The 21,019-nt window shown below is 42.1% G+C and overlaps 1 protein-coding gene across 2 annotated transcripts in view; it reads right to left on the bottom strand.

The window, feature by feature from the left end:
* LBR (lamin B receptor) overlaps positions 1 to 18,227 on the bottom strand; it is a 42,537-nt gene extending 24,310 nt beyond the window's left edge. The window contains exons 1-3 of one of the 2 annotated variants that reach the window (XM_061625053.1): positions 17,908 to 18,227; positions 4,572 to 4,744; positions 2,689 to 2,886 (exon numbers count right to left, since the gene is read on the bottom strand). In XM_061625053.1, the coding sequence (XP_061481037.1) occupies positions 2,689 to 2,886; positions 4,572 to 4,736 (363 nt within the window). In that variant the 5' untranslated portion in view covers positions 4,737 to 4,744; positions 17,908 to 18,227. The remainder of the gene's footprint in view (positions 1 to 2,688; positions 2,887 to 4,571; positions 4,745 to 17,907) is intronic. The other variant, XM_061625054.1, reaches the window with a different exon arrangement.
* Between the last annotated feature and the right edge of the window lie 2,792 nt (positions 18,228 to 21,019).

Here is a 21,019-nt window from a genome sequence, read left to right as displayed (position 1 = left end):
AGCACAGTGTCACCAATATGCAGACAATACCCAGCTCTATCTCTCCATTCCATCTGAATTAGCAATCACTGCAAGTGCTGAACTGATATCTGGAGGCAACAATGGGCTGAATGAGGGCCAATAAATTGAAGCTGAATCCCAATAAAACAGAGGTTCTGTGGGTAAGCAATTCTTGGATTCTGCAATACAACAGGTGGATAGCCTGCTCTAATAATAATAATAATTTAATTTGTGTGTCGTCTATCTGGCCTATGGCCACTCTAGGCGACATACAATTCAATTGCAAAATGTATCACAATAAAATACAGATAAAATACAACATGACAGTAAAATAGTAACAGTTCAGAGTAATAGGCAATTTGTGCTAAAAATTAACCCTCCCCGGAAGTCCCAAAGGCCCGTCTGAAGAGCCAGGTCTTCAAGGCTTTGCGGAATACATTCAGGGAAGGGGCATGCCAAAGATCGTATGGGAGGGAGTTCCAGAGAGTGGGGGCCGCCACTGAAAATGCCCTCTCTCTAGTCCCCACCAACCTAGCTGTTTTAGTTGATGGGACTGAGAGAAGGTCCTGAGCGGCTGATCTTGTCGGGCGGCATAATTGGTGGCGCTGGAGGCGCTCCATCAGGTAAACTGGGCCGAAACCGTATAGGGATTTAAAGGTTAATACCAACACCTTGAATTGAGCCCGGAAAATAACTGGAAGCCAGTGCAGATCGAACAACACTGGGGTGATGTGTTCCCGGCGGCGACAATCTGTGAGTAGTCGAGCCGCAGCATTTTGTATAAGTTGCAATTTCCGGACCGTTTTCAAGGGTAACCCCACGTAGAGCGCATTACAGTAGTCTAAACGAGAGGTGACCAGGGCATGCACTACTAGTGGGAGCTGATGAACAGGCAGGTAGGGTTGCAGCCTACGAATGAGGTGTAATTGATACCAAGCTGCCCGGCTCACTGCCGAGATCTGAGCCTCCATGGACAGCTTGGAATCAAGAACAACCCAAAGGCTGCGGACCTGGTCCTTTAGGGGTAATCTCACCCCATTGAACTTCAGGTCAATGTCGCCCAACCTTCTCTTGTCCCCCACAAGTAGCACCTCAGTCTTATCGGGATTCAGCTTCAACCTGTTCCTTCCCATCCATCCACTCACGGATTCCAGACACTTGGACATGGTCTCCACAGCCAACTCTGGCGAAGATTTAAACGAGAGATAGAGCTGAGTGTCATCCGCATATTGGTGACACTGCAGCCCAAATCTCCTAATGATTGTCCCCAGCGGCTTCATATAGATATTAAATAGCATGGGAGAGAGGATAGAGCCCTGTGGCACTCCACAATTGAGAGGCCAAGGGTCTGAAACCTCCTCCCCCAATGCTACTTGTTGATGCCTATCGGAGAGAAAGGAATGGAACCACCGTAATACAGTGCCTCCTATTCCCAATCCCACCAGGCGCTGTAGAAGGATACTGTGGTCAACACTATCAAAAGCCGCTGAGAGATCGAGGAGGACAAGAAAGGTGAATTCTCCCCTATCTAATGCCCTCCTCATATCATCAACCAGAGCGACCAAGGCTGTTTCAGTTCCATGTCCAGTCCTGAAACCCGATTGGTATGGATCCAAATAATCCGTTTCATCCAAGTGTGTCGACAACTGATTAGCCACCACTCGCTCAATGACCTTGCCCAAAAATGGTAAATTCGAAATTGGGCGAAAGTTATTCGAAACCTGGGGATCTAGACAGAGATAGCACTTTCCCTACAAGAACAAGTACACAGTCTGCAGATTCCATGCTGCTGCTGGAGGCCTGTGGCCTCAGTGGTGAGGAGTGCCTATGCCCAGCTATGGCTGGTTTGCCAGATACAGCTTTTGGACCCAACAGCCTAGCTATAGTCATCTATGCTCATATAAACTCCTTGTTGGATGACTGTAATATACTCTACATGGGATTGCCTTTGAAGATGGTACAGAAGTTGCAGCTAGAGCAGAATGCTGCTTACTGTCTGAGCCAGCGAAGCTGAATTACATCACAATGATCCTGAAAACACTGCACTAATTGCCAGCAAGCCACCAGACCCAAGGAAGATGATATTCCACTTAGGGGGGTCCTGCTGCCCATTGGAGAAAATGCCTTCCCCAGTACCAGTCAATGCATGGTCTGAGAATCCCAGCTTGTGGTACCCTCAGTAAGTGAGCCCATGGTCAGTGGCCCACGACATAAAGCAAACATTGTTTGCATTTAGGAGGCATCTGAAAATAACAGTTTTTGCAGGCCTTCAGGACACAGCCTAATTGGCTTTATCTGCTTAACTTACTGTTGGATTTATTGCGAGTCATTATTTTACTTTTGTTTTTATTACTGGTGTAAACTGGCCTAGGTTCTTGCAAAAGGAAAGATAGGGTATAAGAAAATAGTAATTATAATATTAGATATTACTACCACACAAAGACTCAAAATTGCATATTCATGATCAATTTCATTACATCAAAGAAAGCTATTTAGGGATTGTAGGTCCATAAAACCAAGTTATGTCACATCTAAAACTACACTAATAAAACAAAATCTGACATTTTCACCTGAATAAGTGTTTCAATATTACAGACACCAATTTTAAAATTGTAAATAAAATATTAATAGTGGAAAATAATGGGAGAAACATAAGGGATGAGACAAGAATAAAAGTAAATCAAATACCAAAGGAATTAGATTAGGTTCCCCAACCATATTCTTTTCATTTTTCGCTTCTCTGCTTTGAGAGGAAGAACGACGTCTGTGTTTTGCTGGCCGACCAGGTGAACGAGATCTAGAGCCTGATCTAGATCTGCTACCACTGCGTCTTGATGGGGAACCTGAGGAAGAACTGCTTTTTCTAAATCGAAAAGATGACACTGACTGAAAAGTAAATAAAATCAGTTATACCATTAGCTTTACAAACTAGTAGGTAGTTATTAATTTCTCTATATCTGCGGTAAAAAATATCCACCCATTTTAAAACTAATTCAGATTTTGGCAATATCATTTGGAGATGGATAAAAACAGTAGAAAGCAGTGAAATGAAGGAACTGTATCCACCTTAACTTGAGATACTTGAGATGCATTTGTGAAGCACAACATAAAAAGGCTGTGCATCGTATGGCTTGTGCTTATCTATTGAGTTTTATAATGCCTGCCTTCAGCAAATTACTCTTGAAAACAAAATATTCAAACTACAGCACTAAATAAAGCATTTTTATCCAAAAATTACAGTGCAGACATTTGAAATGCATGTTTCTGGCACTGTCGCCATTGTAATATATGCAAAAATGAATGATTTTCATTATATGTAGAATTTAAATGATTTGATTAACATTATTAAAATATAGTACATATGCAGACTTCTGTATACTTCCGGTAATCAGCAGTGATACTGAAAGTAAAACACACCTAATATCAAAATGTTTAAAATATAATTGTTTGGAACATAAATATGATCTTCCTTTGAGTTGTTAAAACACACCCTGAAATTCCAAAGTAACGCTCTTTGGACTTTAGAGCATCTTGCACACATATTTATATGGAGAAGGATTTTTGCATTTTTCAGAAATTCAGGTTCCTGAAACATTGTGTGTGCAAGATACTATCTGATGTGAATTAACATAACCAGAGCCATTATTACTGAATGTACATGCACACATGAGATAATGAGCACACATTTCTTGAAAGTTTCCTGAATATCTGGTGCAGTAGAAATTTATGGAAAGGAGCAGACCAGCCCCCATTGATTTTTTTAAAAATAAAAATAAAATGTGGCTGTGCATACTTTTCTAAATGTATAATGTATAAGATTTCAACAAGATCCATGAACATGATACAACCCGCATATGCCAAATTTTGTTGATTTGTTGAATGCCCCTGAAAGCTTTATAAGGAAAGCTTTAGGAGAAGCTTAGTAGTAGAGCACATGCCTTGCATGCAGAAGATCCCAAGTTCAATCCTCAGCCAAGTAGGGCTAGGAAAGACTTCTGCCTGTAACTGTGGAGAGGCACAGCCAGTTAGTGTAGCAATACCGAGCAAGATGCACGAATGGTCTGACTAAGTATAAGGCAGCATATAAGCTCCCTAGGTTCCTATGAATCAATCACATTGAAACCTTTCTAATGGACTAATCTTAAAACATGCTAAAACAGTAAGAAAATGGAAAAAAGAAAATAATTGGCTGACACATAGTGCAACAAAGAAACCATGGGTGGTATTCCATGCACTTGTCCCATCAGTGCAAGGACTTTTGGTTATGCAATGGAATTTCTCCTCCTTTCCCTGCGTGGCCCCAAAATCTGTTCTGGACAGGCCCATCAAGCATCTGGGGCAGATCTGGGGAGGGAGCAGGGTGTGCACAGGGTGGAAGTTCTGTAGAACAAATTAAAGTCCTTGCACTAACTAAACCAGTGCCTTGGATACCGCCCCATAATATTATCATAGGACTGCAAGAACATACACAGAATCAAATAGTAATGACCAACGCGCTGACCAAAGGCTTAATCAGTAATCAAACAAACGAGTCCTTCTTGATAATGCTGTTCATTCTAGAGACTAATTACCCTCATATCACTTTCTTTCAGCTGAAGTTCAGTTCCATCTTTGTATTTTACGGTATAAAGATGAGTGCGGTCATCATAGCTGGTTACTTGCACTTCATAATACAGAACACTTCCAGGCCACCGGCCCATTACCACTTCTTCATCGGCAAACTTTCTCCTGGGCATGTTTCAATCTTGAAAAGAAAAGGGAGGAAATTTAAGTTGCTTGTGTAAAGGCTGCAAAAAGTCAGTCATACATGAACTCCAGTTAAGCCAAGTCACCTGTGTGCTGGATGAGAAGGATGAAAGGGATGCATGAGCACTTGACCACAGTGAGTGCTGTTCTGCTCCAGGTTCAATAAAGGTGGGATTTTCCCATCCATACAAACATATTAGTTCAACAGACACACATATGTAAATATCATGAAATTAAACAAAAACAGGAAAACAAGTACATGAGGTGTACACTATAGACCGCAGACGGTACAAACCAGTATGCTTTGCCTATTGCAATCAATGGGTTTAATCATGCTTAATTCAGTGTTCCACTGCAGCCAGAACCTTCAGTTCATTGAAGGAATGCCAATGCACCTCCCAATCCAAAATGTTTATGACAGGTCCCAACGCTTTTTGGGCCGGGGCATATTTGAAAATCTAAGAAACTGTTGAAGGGCATCACAATGTATTCATTTCACCAAAGAAAAACAGGTAACACTCAAAACCTGTCCTGCAAAACACCTATACACCTCCCTACAAAACTAAACAAAACAACAATTACCACAAATGGGCAATCCTCTCCCTCAATAACAAAACTGGGAGAAGTAGGGGACCTTGGTGGAGACACCATGTTCAGGACCCCAGGGTTACATAAAAGATTTTTAAAAATAACAGCATGTTGGTCATCTTACATACACAGAACTCTAGATTGAAAATGTTCTTGTGAGAGAAACTTAACCAGATTCTCAGTCTGTTAAGCGCTTTCAAGCCACATATGTTGTTGTTATATGCCTTCAAGTCAATTACAACTTATGGCGATGCTATGAATCAGCAACCTCCAATAGCATCTGTTATAAACCACCCTGTTCAGATCTTGTTAGTTCAGGTCTGTGGCTTCCTTGATGGAATCAATCCATTTCTTCTTTGGCCTTCCTCTTTTTCCCTTCTGTTTTTCCCAGCACTGTCATCTTTTCTAGTGAATCTCTTCTCATTATGTGTCCAAGGTAGGATAACCTCAGTTTCATCATTTTAGCTTCATTTTTAGCTTCTAGTGATAGTTCTGGTTTAATTTGTTCTAACACCCAATTATTTGTCTTTTTTGCAGTCCATGGTATGCACAAAGCTCTCCTCCAACATCACATTTCAAAACTCTTATCCGCTTTGTTCACCGTCCAACTTTCACATCCATACATAGAGATTGGGAATACCATGGGCTGAATGATCCTGACTTAGTGTTCATCTTTGCATTTGAGGACCTTTTCTAGTTCTCTCATAGCTGCCCTCCCCAGTCCTAGCCGCCTTCTGATTTCTTCACTATTGTCTCCATTTTGGTTAATGACTGTGCCAAGGTATTGATAATCCTTGACAAGTTCAATGTCCTCCTTGTCAACTTTAAAGTTACATAAATCTTCTGTTGTCATGACTTTCGTCTTCTTGATGCTCAATTGTAGTCCTGCTTTTGTGCTTTCCTCTTTAATTTTCAACACCATTCATTTCAAATAATTACTGATTTCTGCTAGTAGTGTGGTATCGTCTGCATATCTTAAATTATTGATATTTCTCTCTCCAGTTTTCACACCTCCTTCATCTTGGTCCAATCCCACTTTCCGTATGGTATGTTCTGCATATAGATTAAATGGGGTGATAAAATATACCCGTCTCACACCCTTTCCAATGGGGAACCAGCCGTTTTCTCCATATTCTGTCCTTACAGTAGCCTCTTGTCCAGAGTATAGGTTGCGCATCAGGACAATCAAATGCTGTGGCACCCCCATTTCTTTTAAATTATTCCATAGTTTGTGATCTCCACTGTCAAAGGCTTTGCTGTAATCTATAAAGCACAGGCTGATTTCCTTCTGAAATTCCTTTGTCCTTTCCATTATCCAACGTATGTTTGCAATATGATCTTTGGTATCTTTTCCTTTTCTAAATCCAGCTTGGACATCTGGCATTCTCACTCCATATATGGTAAGAGCCTTGAGCATTACTTTACTTGCATGGGATATTAAGGCAATAGTTTGATAATTACTGCATTCTCTGGAATCCCTTTTTTTTGGAATTGGGATGTATATTGAACGCTGCCAGTCTGTGGGCCACTGTTTTCTTTTCCATATTTGTTGACAAATTTTTGTCCAAATTTGGACAGATTCAGCAGTCACAGTAACTTGTAGCAACTCTATTGGTATGCCATCTGTTCCTGGTGATTATTCAACATCCCTACTCTTGGTTTAAATTTCCCTTTAATTTCTCTATTTTTTTGGAATAGGGCTCTTGTTCTACCCTTTTTGTTATCCTCTTCTATTTCTATACAACTATTGTAATAGTTCTCTTTGTCCCCTACATACTAGTTGCTGTACAGTGCTAAATAAAAAAGTGCTAAATAAATCAAAGGAGCAAGCATATAGCTATGACTATACCTGAATTAAAACGTTACTGTGGATTAAGAAATAAAGTTGAATTTACCACTCATACAATCTGGTTGCTAATCAGCAAATTAAATTCATTTATGCACATCAAAATTGTCATACATTATGATGTACATTGCCATTTGATTTGGTATCAGAAGAACAGGCTCACCTTTTAGTATCTGCAACTTCCACTTCTATAGATAAGTGAAACTTAATCACATTGTTACATGAGATCAGAATCAGGTATGATAAAATCCCCATTGAATCCCTCTTTGCATCACAAATTGTAAGGTATCATATCCCCCATTAACTGCTCACATAAACACTGCATGTCATTATGAGGAGTTGGAAGGCCAACACACAAACTGAAGAGACTGGTGAACATAGGTGCCACACCATGGGTCCATATTAACAGAGATTAGGCCATTCGGTTTGTGCACAGGCTTTGTTCCCACCAAATTGTTTCCCCAGGTACATGTATATATATTCTCCCAGGAGGGAATGGCAGCAACTAAAAGGAGTACACTCAAAGACACCATTGAAGTGGCATCTAAACATTTGGGAGGATGCCTGGTGCGGGTGTCCTCTTCCCTATAAAGCCTTGTTTGAAGCCCATTTATCTTGCTCCCTTTGACAAATCAGAAGTGGAAGAACCCACTGCCTCCCAGCCATGACATCTACATTCCTCAGACTTTTGCTCCCAGGGTATCCTGTAGAACATGCACTACATAATTTCAACTTTCTAAGTACTGTAGCTATACCATAAATTCTGAGAAACCTCCTCGCAGTGAGTAAGTAGCAAGTCTCTTTACACACACAGAGAGAAAGAGCCAGCAGAGCCTTCTCATGCAGACACCTGCCATTTCCCTTTTCCCATAAACATCAATGATGGGTATTTGCTCCACTGATATGTAACAGAGAAGGAACTACAATTTAAAAGCACCAAGGACAGAATACAACAGGATCCAAGTCAGTTCTCCTGACTGCAGCCATATAGAATTGTCAACTTTCACAATTGCATCCACAACAATTGAACTACAAAAAATACTTCAGAAAATGCAAAACAAAACCCAAACATATACAGTATCTTTATTCGCAGGCTTTTTATGGACTACAAATCAGTAAATGAAAAAAAATCCATTAACTTCTGCAGGTCATTTAACTCACAAGCATGGGCTGGAACAAGGATTTTCCCCTTTTAACCATGCAATCAACACAAAACTGTTAAGGCTGCAATCCAGTCTACACTTACCTGGCAGCAAGCCCATTGAAATCAGTAGGCAGCTGGTATAGCACAGTGGGGAGGAGAGCCTGGTTGGGAGTTCAGAGTCTGTGAGTTCAAATCCCTGCTCATGTCTCCTGGGTGTCAAGGGCCAGCTAAAGATCACCCCCACAGTGAGTAGCTCAGAGATTACGTGCCTTGCCACCTGTGCAGCCGGGGGAAAGCTGCAAAGTCCCAAGCAGCCCAGTTGCCCCCAGCTGGCAGTTGCAGAAAAGGAAGGGGCTGGCTTGTGCAGCTGTGGCAAGCAGGTCCTGGCCAGCTGGGGAGGACTAGTCTCAGAGGGAGGCAATGGTAACCCCCCTCTGAATACCACTTACCATGACAACCCTATTCATAGGGTCACCATTAAGTCGGGATTGAAGGCAGTCCCTTTCCACTTCTATGTAAGTGTATACAGAGCAGATTGCATGTTGGGTGGGGAGAGGAGAAGCCTTTGAGTTAACAAAGTGAGGGGCAGCCAATGGAAATCTATTCTGGAGAAATGGTTTCTTTAAACAAATTGCCATCAGCATACCAAGTTGTTTACAAAGTCATTATAAGCATTCTGAATGGATTAAAAGCAATTTAGGTACATAGGCAACATAGTTAACAGGAGCCAACATTGTATCAGAAGTTCATTCACCTGCTCCTCTTTCAATAGGATTTATGCCATCATCTACCAACAATGCCTTATATATTTTACACAGGACATATAAGTCAGTCTCTATGCAAGGGACACAAATCTAACATCAGAAATGGCTATTTCCATAAATCAATGGGAGAATATTTCAGCCTCCCAATACACTCTAAATGGCTTTAGCGTAAACATTCAGGAACAAAGGAATGTCAAAGCAAAATACAATTCATCAAGAACTTCCCTTGTGGGTTGAATCAATGGGATTTTATCACACAACATGTGCTAATTAATTTACAAATTACAGGATTATCTGTACTATCTATAACTATTTCTTGTGAATGGCTCCTTGATCCACTACAGATGTTCATACAATCATCTTGGCAATTATCACAGATCAGCTACTATAAAGAGTTAAAGCGTTAATATTTCATATACAGTTAAGCTCTAATGATCACAGACAGCAAATTTGCATCGCATTGCCGTTCAACTTTCACCTTGTAATTTTCTCCTTTCTGCACTTGCCAACTAAGATTTCATTTCATGCATCTCATAAAGTGTTCCTGGGTTTATGAAAGCTTATTCTGTAATAAATTTGTTCTGTCTTTAAGGTGCCACTAGATTCACTGATTGTTTTACGAATATTCAAAGCTGCTTTATAACAAGAGACAATTGGTCCACATAGCTCACATACAATGACTGGCAGCAGCTCTTCAGGGTCTCAGGCAGGAGACCTTCCTGGAAATGCCACTGAACCTCAAACCTAGAAATGAGAAGGCCTGAGAGGAAAAAAGACTGGATTTTTTTTTTTGTTCTTTCATTTTTTCCCCTTAAACCCTTCCCCCCCCCGAGAAACTGGGAAAATTTTGGATTATTAAATATTTAATAAAAATTAATGAAATGTTTAAGACAAAATGTTCATATATTTACTTCCCCAAAATGATTTCAAAAACCAAGTTACAGGAAGACTTTTAAGATTATGTACAGTATCAGATCATTACAATTCTTGTACACTGAGGATCAATAAGCCCTGACTTGTACACTGAAAGTACAACTCTCAAATACAAGAGTAAGATGCATTTCTGCCTCTAGGAGGCATTGCCACTGACCCAAGAGGAGGAAGAAGGATTTAATGTTTTCTTTGCTTATGGCAGAGGTTCTTAACCTGGGGTCCAGGGACCCCCAAGGGGTCCATGGATATACTTCAGGGGGTCCGTGAACTTGCATGTGGAAAAAATGGCATCTTTATTTTCACTAACCACTAATGGAAATTTAGCATTTCCTTCAATTATGAATGTAGGCAACAAACCACAGTAGTATTAGCAGTACCTGTGACTTTGTCACCAATGGAAATCACAAATAATTTCATATCACATTAGAGTTGTTGCAGATATCTCAAAACATCATTTAGGCTGACCACTACTTCAATTCAAGGTCCTGAAGTCACCATTATGGATGCTACTGAAAAATTACAAGCTTTCTTGGCTAAGCTGCTGATATGGAAGAGAGTAGAGGCCTACATCCTTGCAAACTTTCAAATGCTGGAGGAAGTGCTTTACCAAGATGGAGTTGAGACGCAAGATTCTCTGTCAATTTCTTTGAAAAGAAAACTGCGAACACCTGGAAACACTTCAGAACTCTTTCAAAAGTTATTTCTATCGAGATGGCATTAAAGTAGAATCATGGATCCACAATCCTTTTCTTTCTGATATAAATAGTATCGAAGATGTTGACCTAGCCAAAGTTGAACTCACTGATCTTAGGACAAGAAAGTTACTACAATTGGAGTTTAACTCAAAAAGCCTTGGAGAATTCTGGTGTTCTTTGAGAGAAGCCTATCCTTGCCTTGTAAAGTGAGATATGGAAGCTTTAATTCCATTTGCAACAATATATATTTGCGAATTGGAATTTTCAACACTTGTAACAATCAAAACAAAAAATTGAAATCGACTGGATGTCCAACATGACATGCGTGTTGCCTTGTCAAAGACCACCGCACAGTTTAATGTTCTTATTCAAGCTAAGCAACAGCCTTCACACTGATATGTCTTTAAAAAATAAACTTTAACTTGCCTATATTTTAAATGTATGCTTGTTATTTAATGCATTAATGAAGAAGCACATATATTACTATATCTGTATCGCAATTTTTAAAAACATTTTGATAACTGTATTTCAATATAATTGGTTTCCTTTGTAATCCTATGTATTTTATTTTACGCATTTAAAAACATTATTCTGAGAAGGGGTCCATAGGCTTCACCAGACTGCCAAAGGGGTCCATAGCACAAAAAAGGTTAAGAACCCCCAGCTTATGGGCTTTCTCTTGTTGGCATAGTTGGTGAATCTGTTTCTGTGCTCTTGACTAGGCCTCAAAGGACTGGGAATGGGAAAAGGTACAGAGCTAGAGATGTAAAATTTCTGGAAATTTTGAAGCCATGGGAAAAAAACCATTTTTTCCAGAAAAAAATGGAAATTTTCAGAAAAATTGAAAAATGCAATATTAGCACTTTTTACAGATTGAAAATCACTTTGTTACTTCAGGAACATAAAATGTAATTATGTACAAGGGGTTTGGCTTAAAATTATCACATTTGGTATATTAAAAGTACATTTTAATCAAACAATTATTACAAACTGAATTTACTTTTTAAAATTTTTAGGTTTTTTTGGTAACAAATGGATCTACAAGATCCTGAACTAAGAACATAAGAAGAGCCTGCTGGATCAGGCCAGTGGCCCATCTAGTCCAGCATCCTGTTCTCACAGTGGCCAACCAGGTGCCCGGGGGAAGCCTGCAAGCAGGACCCGAGTGCAAGAACACTCTCCCCTCCTGAGGCTTCCAGCAACTGGTTTTCAGAAGCATGCTACCTCTGACTAGGGTGGCACAGCACAGCCATCATGACTAGTAGCCATTGATAGCCCTGTCCTCCATGAATTTGTCTAATCTTCTTTTAAAGCCATCCAAGCTGGTGGCCATTACTGCATCCTGTGGGAACAAATTCCATAGTTTAACTACTCGGTGAGTAAAGAAGTACTTCCTTTTGTCTGTCCTGAATCTTCCAACATTCAGCTTCTTTGAATGTCCACGAGTTCTAGTATTATGAGAGAGGGAGAAGAACTTTTCTCTATCCGCTTTCTCAATGCCATGCATAATTTTATACACTTCTATCATGTCTCCTCTGACCCGCCTTTTCTCTAAACTAAAAAGCCCCAAATGCTGCAACCTTTCCTCGTAAGGGAGTCGCTCCATCCCCTTGATCATTCTGGTTGCCCTCTTCTGAACCTTTTCCAACTCTATAATATTCTTTTTGAGATGAGGCGACCAGAACTGTACACAGTATTCCAAATGCGGCCGCACCATAGATTTATACAACGGCATTATGATATCAGCTGTTTTATTTTCAAAACCTTTCCTAATTTTCCCTAGCATGGAATTTGCCTTCTTCACAGCTGCTGCACACTGGGTCAACATTTTCATCGTGCTGTCCACTACAACCCCGAGGTCTCTCTCCTGGTCGGTCACCGCCAGTTCAGACCCCATGAGCAAGGTCCTGGGCAAGATCCTGGAACGAGTGGTTGCAGGCCAGCTCCAGACACTCTTGGATGAGACCGATTATCTGGATCCATTTCAGTCGGGTTTCAGGCCTGGTTTTGGTATGATGACCTTTGTCGGGCGAGAGACGGGGAGTGTGACTCTGTTGATTCTCCTTGATCTCTCAGCGGCTTTCAATACCATTGACCATGGTATCCTTCTGGGGAGACTGGCTGAGTTGGGAGTGGGAGGTACTGCATTGCGGTGGTTCCACTCCTACTTGGCAGGTCGCCTCCAGAAGGTGGTGCTTGGGGAACATTACTCGGCACCCTGGACTCTCCAGTATGGGGTTCCGCAGGGGTCAGTTCTGTCCCCCATGCTGTTCAATATCTACATGAAACTGTTGGGTGCGGTCATCCGGAGCTTTGGAGTGCGTTGCCATCCGTATGCTGATGACCTGCAGCTCTATTTCTCCTTTTCATCTTAAGGTGAGGCTGTCAATGAGCTGAATCGGTGTCTGGCTGCGACAATGGACTGGATGAGGGCTAATAAACTGAGGCTCAATCCAGACAAGACTGAGATGCGGCTAGTGGGTGGTTCTTCTGACCGGATGGTGGATGTCCAACCTGTCCTGGATGGGGTTGTGCTCCCCCTGAAGGAGCAGGTTCGTAGCTTGGGGTTCTCCTAGAACCATCTCTGTCACTGGAGGCTCAGGTAGCCTCAGTGGCACAGAGTGCCTTCTACCAACTTCGGTTGGTGGCCCAACTACGTCCCTATCTGGACAGGGATAACCTAGCTTCAGTTGTCCGTGCTCTGGTAACCTCCAAATTAGACTACTGCAATGCACTCTACGTGGGGCTGCCTTTGAAGACGGTTCGGAAACTGCAGCGGTAACAGGGACCAGACGGTTCGAACATATAAAACCGATTTTGGTCCGCTTGCATCGGCTGCCTGTATGTTTCCGAGCTCGATTCAAGGTGCTGGTTTTGACCTATAAAGCCTTACACGGCTTAGGACCACAATACCTGATGGAACGCCTCTCCCAATACGAACCCACCCGTACACTACGTTCAAGATCAAAGGCCCTCCTCCAGGTGCCTACTCCAAGGAGAGCTCGGAGGGTGGCAACAAGGGAGAGGGCCTTCTCAGTGGTGGCCCCCAAATTATGGAATGATTCCTTTGACGAGGTGTGCCTGGCACCAACACTGTTATCTTTTTGGTGCCAGGCCAAGACTTTCCTCTTCTCCCAGGCATTTTAACATGTGTTTTAAATTGTTTTTATATTGTTTCAAATTTAAAGTTGTGTTTTAAATTGTTTTTAAAATATGTGTTTTAAATTGTATATTTGTTTTAATGTTTTTGATTGCTGTAAACCGCCCAGAGAGCTTCAGCTATGGGGCAGTATACAAGTGCAATGAATGAACGAACGAACGAACGAATATGTGAAATTAACCTTTTTTGCTGTAAGGAAAACCTGAACTGTAAGGAACCTCTTTCGTTTTGCCACTTTATGAGGAGCAGGCAAAAAACAATTTAAAAAAAAACCAGAAGAAACCATCAACATTAACAAAAATTATTTATGTCTCTGCTAGTCTTCCACAGTGTTAAGCAGACATAAAACATCCATTCCCATAAAAAGAACTGAGAAAAAGGGGGGGGGCAAGATTCAATTAAACATTTTATTCATCATGCTAAAACTTTCCATAATCCATTTTGTCTTCATTTTTTCAATTTTTCAGAAAAATCCCCAAAAAGGCTTTGGAAAAAAACCATTTTTCCCCCCAGGCCTTCACTTCTCTATACAGAGCAACACAAACACCGATAGTGATAGAGAAAGGGAGACTGATTAAATTTCATGTAGTTTTCACTGAGTCTTGCATCCCCTGCCTCCTTTTTCATTCAGTTCTTCCTGTGGAATTTATTTATTTATTTAATATGTATCCCGCCCTTCCCCCAGCAGGAGCCCAGGGCAGCAAACAAGGCACTAAAAACACTTTAAAACATCATAAAAACAAATCTTAAAATACATTAAGACAAAACAGTGTTAAAAACATTTAAAAAAACATATTAAGCAATTCTGACACAGACACAGCCTGGGATAGCTCTCAACTTAAAAGGCTTGTTGAAAAAGGAAAGTCTTCAAAAGGCCCCAAAAAGACAGCAGAGATGGTGCCTGCCTAATATTCAAATTAGTACTTTATGTCTGCTTGACACTGTGGACTAGAGGGGACATAGCAATTTTCTTTGTTTTACTTTTTTAAAGATGTTTTATTGCTTGCTTGTTTACCAACTTGGGTTCCTTTAGAAGGGCATATTATTAACTTAAGTAAATAAATATAATGTTGATGGATTCTTGTTTTTATTTTTTCCTGCTGCTCATAAACTTGTAAAACCAAATAGATGCTACATTCCTTACAGTTCAGCAGCTTGTAGCTCAATTTATAACAAAAATTTCAAAAGGTAAATCTGTAATTATTGTCTGAATAAATTGTACTTTTAATATACTAAACATGATAATTTTATGGGCAAACTAAGTTATACATAAAACATGCTATGTTCCTAAAGTAACAAAGTGAATTTTGATCTGTAAACAGTGCTAAAAATATAAGTACTACATATTTTTCTACTTTTCCCCAAAAAAAAATTTCCAGAAGAAAAACACTGTTTTTTCCCCATGGCTTTATACTTTTTGTGAATTCTACATCTCTGCTCAGACCTTCTCATGCAAAGCACAAACCGGAGTATGATCCTTAACCAATCTGCCTGCAGTAATGTGCACCATTCTAAATTGAAAAATTGTCAATTAGTTTCTTCAAGCCTTGATAATCCCTATCCAAAAACCTGATACATTTTGCATCACAATCAATTCCACAATTAACTCCAGGGATAGTCTTTGTTATAGCATAACTAACAACAAAAAATATTGTGACATAACAAATGAGCCTAAGGTAGCGTAAGTTTTTGTAGGCAAGAGCCTGCATCATCAGAAGTTGGTACTTGCCTGCAAAAACGCATGCCACTATACATGGTTTTTCTTTAAAGTGTCACAAGCCTCTTCACTATACCTCCAAAATATTATGTTAATCTTAGCAGAGTAAAGCATTAATGCTACAGTTCTGAAACTATTTTGAACCCACTGACACATCAAAGCACTTAAATGAATTCAAGGTGGTATTATTTATGCCCTTTTCATCGTCATCACATTACAAATCCAGAGAACTTACTTCTAGAGAAACAAACAGTGCAAGTCAAACAATATCTATACTGAATTAAATAACTTTTCAAACAATTTCAAATTCCTAAATTGTATGTTTGTTATTCCGCTTAGTAATTTAAGACAAAATAAGACAAAAGTAGATCTTAAACTCTGGTGTGCTTCTGAAGATTGAAGCAACAGGCACAAGTTTCCCACATAACTGGTTTGGCCTTGTAATCTGTAATTGTAAACTATAAACATCCAGGTCATTTTTTAATGCAACAGGACTCCTTGTTGACTATGTCAGATGCACCTATCCTACATCTCCACTAAATTAGATCTGTGCACCACCAAAGACTATTGCATGAAACTGCAGTTAATAGAAATCCTGTTGATGCCTGGGGTGTGCCACCAGGCCCCTTATGGATCATGGGGCACATAATTCAATGGAAGGACAGGATTCTGACAGAAGTGGTGCCTTGAGCTGCTACCAGCCAAGGCTTGAATACTCCATGCCCCCTGGCAGTGGACTTTTACTGACCCAGAGATGCACACCATACATTTAAAGCACATCTAAAGCACATGACTTCTCCCAAAGAATCCTAGAAACTGTGGTTTCTCCCTCACAGAGCTAGAAATTCTCAGCAAACTACACTTCCCATGATACTCTGGAGGAAGTCACATGCCTTAAGCGTGCATTGAATGTGCTTCAAATATATGGTGTGAACCTTAATATCATTCTAAAGTGATCTGAATACAAGTTTAGAAAGAGCTGTATGTTTCATTCTGGGTGGCTTTGGTATGGGACCCAAAGGTATCCTTGTTCTGTATCTTTTCTAATGCTAGGATAGAATTATTGCTACAACTTGCAAATCTTCATCTGTGCAGTGTATGCACATAAGTACATGAAAGGATCTCATACATTTGTCTGTGGAACAGGAAGCTGTACCAGATTATTTAGAAAGAGGGCCCAAGTTTTTTAAACTTTTATGGTACCACTTATTAGCTTCAATACCAATACAATTAGTGATCATAGTACTACAGCCTTAAGATTAATAGACTTCTTGCACCAGCATTTTCATTTTTAAGCACTATCTTTTTGCTCTGAACAGCTTAGTCGAGCACAAATAATCTATTTCTCAAGTTTTCAGTAGTTTCAATTAAAGGCCTGTAAACCAGTAAGAGCCAAAGTGGAGCAAGTAAGTAGGAAGGCTGGGCTGGGCTCCGACCTCTGACCCAGTAAGTTCAAATCCTTACTCAGACATGAAGCTTTGGGTGATCTTAGACGAGTCTGACTCTCAGCCTAATTATTATTATTTATTAAATTTATATCCCGCCGTTCCTCCCAGTAGGAACCGTAAGCTAACTCACAGGATTGTTGTGAGGATAAAATGGGGAGGACAAGAACCATGTACGCAACCCTTGAGTTTCTTGGGAGGAAAGGTGGCATATAAATATAATAATAAATAAAATAAACGTCGTCTATTTTCTTCTCAGAAACTAGTTTGCGAGAACGAGGAACAGCGCATAAGCACGGCTCGAGATAAACACATTTAAAACGTACGTGAAATTCGATCCTGCCTTCTGTCCAAAACAAATCCCAATGGGATTTTCCTAGTAAGGATGTTTGGGATCGCAGCCTTCAAGAACCTCCACAGTATAATCATTTCTAGATTCCTATGCGTTCTCAGACGCCTGTAAACCTCCCCGACCTTTGGGGTTCGCTGTTCCTTACGGGCGACATGTTTTTCCCAAAAGAGGGGAGAACTCATTTCAGAAGCTCTGCGTCGCCCCCAACCGGCCCTTAAGAGAAACTAGTTCAAGGTCTCACTACTGTGTTTCGGGGGTGAAAATCAGACGAAAAGTAAAGACTGAGAGAGAAAACGGACTGACCCAGAACTCTCAAAACAGAGGCTGGTGAAAGACCGAGGACGGAGAAACGACAGCCACGACTGCTGGAACCAAAGGGCTGCAGTTTGCCTGCACTGAGCTTGCCAAGGCCTCAGAAAATGGAGGAGGAGGGAGGAGGCGGCGACCGCCCGGTGCCCTCCCTCCCAGGAAAGGCGCCGAAGGGGTGTGTCCCGACCCGTAAGCAACGCGTCCTCACCTGGCCGCTCTCCCGCTCTGTAATCCAGCACGAAGGCCTTCGCTGAGCAATGAGAAGCTTTGGACGGGCAGACGATGGAAGGAAGCGGCAAACTCAACAGCAACAAAAAGCAACCGCCTCAGGCGACGGTTACTGGAGGGAGCGCAAGCGACGTTCCAAATCCCTCCCCCCCAGTCCCATGGGGAGGCGCGAAAGGCAAGGCGCCAACCGCCACCATTGGCCAAGTCACAGCGTTTGAATCGCTCTTGACGGCCTTTGATTGGCTGAGGCTCGGTGGCGCGTTCCTCCCTCTCGCGCTCGGCTCTCGTCCTCCCGAGTTCCGGTCCAAGTTCTGCGCCCACTTGAGGCTTAAGCCAATGACTTAATTCTCTCTGGGGGAATAAAATGAAATCGTATCGCGCCAAAGCGAGCCACCTACCCTCAGCTTCGCGCGGGCGCCCGGCTGGCTCTGGCTGAGCACGGAGAGGGTAGAGGTTTCCCTTCCTTAAAGTTTACAGATCAAAACAGATGCAAACATGTACATAAATAGATTCCCCTCATAGTTAAGATTGGTGGAGGTATCGCCTTGAGGTTTCTGCTTCCTCTTGCTAATGGCAAAATACTGTTTTACCACACCCCCTCTCGTTTCTGTCAGTACTGATCAGAGAACGCGCACATACCCACTCGCGATGTGTCGAAACTTTTCTGCCAAGAAAAAAACGAGGCAAGTTCAAGGCGATGCCGCCACACACCCTTAATTGGGAAGGACGCTATGCGTATAGCGACTGATGATGACTGAATAAATTGGATGGGGCTGCAATTTTAAGCACCCTTTTTTCTAACAGCGGAGAGACTGCCCTGTCGTGACGGGCTCTTCCCCCACCGAGAGACGACACTACCCGGATAGAGAGAATGGCTTCGAGGGTAGAAGAGAGTGGGCATGACTACTAGACCTCCTGTAGAAATAAAGCTATACCTTATGCCTTTAGGTTTATTTTCTTAACTGTCCTTCATCAAAAAAATTCCAAGGCGGCGGTAAAAAGTCTGAATAAAACTATTCACAGACCATATAAATACAATATATAAAACCAACACATAAACAGCAGTAAACAACCGGAGGAAAGGCAGACGAAAACCATAACACAAACTGGCTGCGAAAGGACTGCGAGGAGCATAACGGGATTCAAAGTTTGTTGCTAGCTCGGGGTGATGGAGTGGAGGTGCTGTGGTGGCACCTAGTAAGAAGCAGCTGGTTGCCTCTGTGTGTGTGTGTGTGTGTAGGCAACATGTGGACGTTGTCGCCAGAACTATCCCTGAGTAGTGGGACTGTGGTAACCATTTTTCAGCCATTTTTATTTATTTATTTATTTATTTATTCAATTTGTATCCTGCCCTTCCTCCCAGCAGGAGCCCAGGGCAGCAAACAAAGCACTAAAACACCCGAAAGCAGCCTTTCCCAACCAGTGTGCCTCCAGATGTTGTTGGACCACAATTCCTATCTTTCCTGACCATTGGCAATGCTGGCTGAGGATGATGGGAGTTGTAGTCCAACAACATCTGGAGGCACACTGGTTGGGAAAGGCTGCTCTAAAGCATCATAAAAACAGATCTTAAAATACATTAAAACAAAACAGCATTAAAAACATTTTTAAAAAACTTTTTACAAGGGTTAAAAACATTATTTTAAAAAACATATTAAACAATTCTGACACAGATGCAGACTGGGACAGGTCTCAACTTAAAGGCTTGTTGAAAGAGGAAAGTCTTCAAAAGGCGCCGAAAAGGTAGCAGAGATGACACCTGCCTAATATTCAAAGGGAGGGAATTCCACAGGGTAGGTGCCGCCACACTAAAGGTCCATTTCCTATATTGTGCAGAACGAACCTCCTGATAAGATGGTATCTGCAGGAGGCCCTCACCTGCAGAGTGCCGTGATCGACTGGGTAAATAAGGGGTAAGACGGTCTCAGGTATCCTGGTCCCGAGCTGTATAGGGCTTTGTACACCAAAACTAGAACCATGAACTTGTCCCAGTAGCAAATGGGCAGCCAGTGCAATTCTTTCAGCAGCGGGGTGACATGTTGGCGATACCCTGCTCCAGTGAGCAGTCTCGCTGCCGCATTTTGCATCAGCTGCAGCTTCCGGACCAACCTCAAGGGCAGCCCCACATAGAGCGCATTACAGTAATCCAGCCTAGAGGTTACCAGTGCGTGGACAACAGTGGTCAGGCTATCCCGGTCCAGAAACAGCTGCAGCTGTCTTACCAGCCGAAGCTGGTAAAAGGCACTCCTAGCCACTGAGGTCACCTTGGCCTCTAGCGACAAAGATGGATCCGGGAGCACCCCCCAGTCTACGGACCTACTCTTTCAGAGGGAGTACGACCCCATCCAAAGCAGGCAACTGACCAATTATCCGAACTTGGGAACCACCAACCCACAGCACCTCCGTCTTGCTAGGATTCAGACTCAGTTAATTGGCCCTCATCCAGGCCACCACCAAGTACAGGCAGCAGTCCAGGGCTTGCATGGCCTCTCCTGATTCAGATGTTACAGAGAAATAGAGCTGGGTATCATCAGCATACTGCTGACACCTCGCCCCAAAGCTCCTGGTGACTGCTCCCAAGGGCTTCATACAGATGTTAAACAGCATGGGGGACAAGATGGTACCATGTGGCATCCCACAGCACAGCTGCCAGGGGGCCGAAAGACAGTCACCCAATGCTATTCTCTGAGAACGACCATGGAGTTAGGATTGGAACCACTGTAAAACAGTGCCTCCAATACCCATCTCACCAAGTCGGTCCAGAAGGATACCATGGTTAATGGTATCAAAAGCCGCTGAGAGATCAAGTAAGAACAACAGGGTCGCACTCCCCCTGTCCTTCTCCCAATAAAGGTCATCCATCAGGGCAACCAAGGCCGATTCAGTCCCATAACCAGGCCTGAACCCAGACTGGGATGGGTCAAGATAATCTGTTTCATCCAAGAGTACTTGCAGTTGCTGTGCCACAACCCTCTCAATCACCTTCCCTAAAAGGGGGGTATTTGCAACCAGTCAGTAGTTTTCACAAACCAATGGGTCCAGGGTGGGCTTTTTCAGGAGTGGTCAGATCACTGCCTCTTTCAAGGTGGCTG

The sequence above is a fragment of the Rhineura floridana genome, chromosome 4, assembly GCF_030035675.1.
Source record: "Rhineura floridana isolate rRhiFlo1 chromosome 4, rRhiFlo1.hap2, whole genome shotgun sequence".
NCBI classification, from domain to species: domain Eukaryota; kingdom Metazoa; phylum Chordata; class Lepidosauria; order Squamata; family Rhineuridae; genus Rhineura; species Rhineura floridana.
Note: the sequence above shows the minus strand (reverse complement) of the source record. Positions and strands in the feature narration are given on the sequence as shown.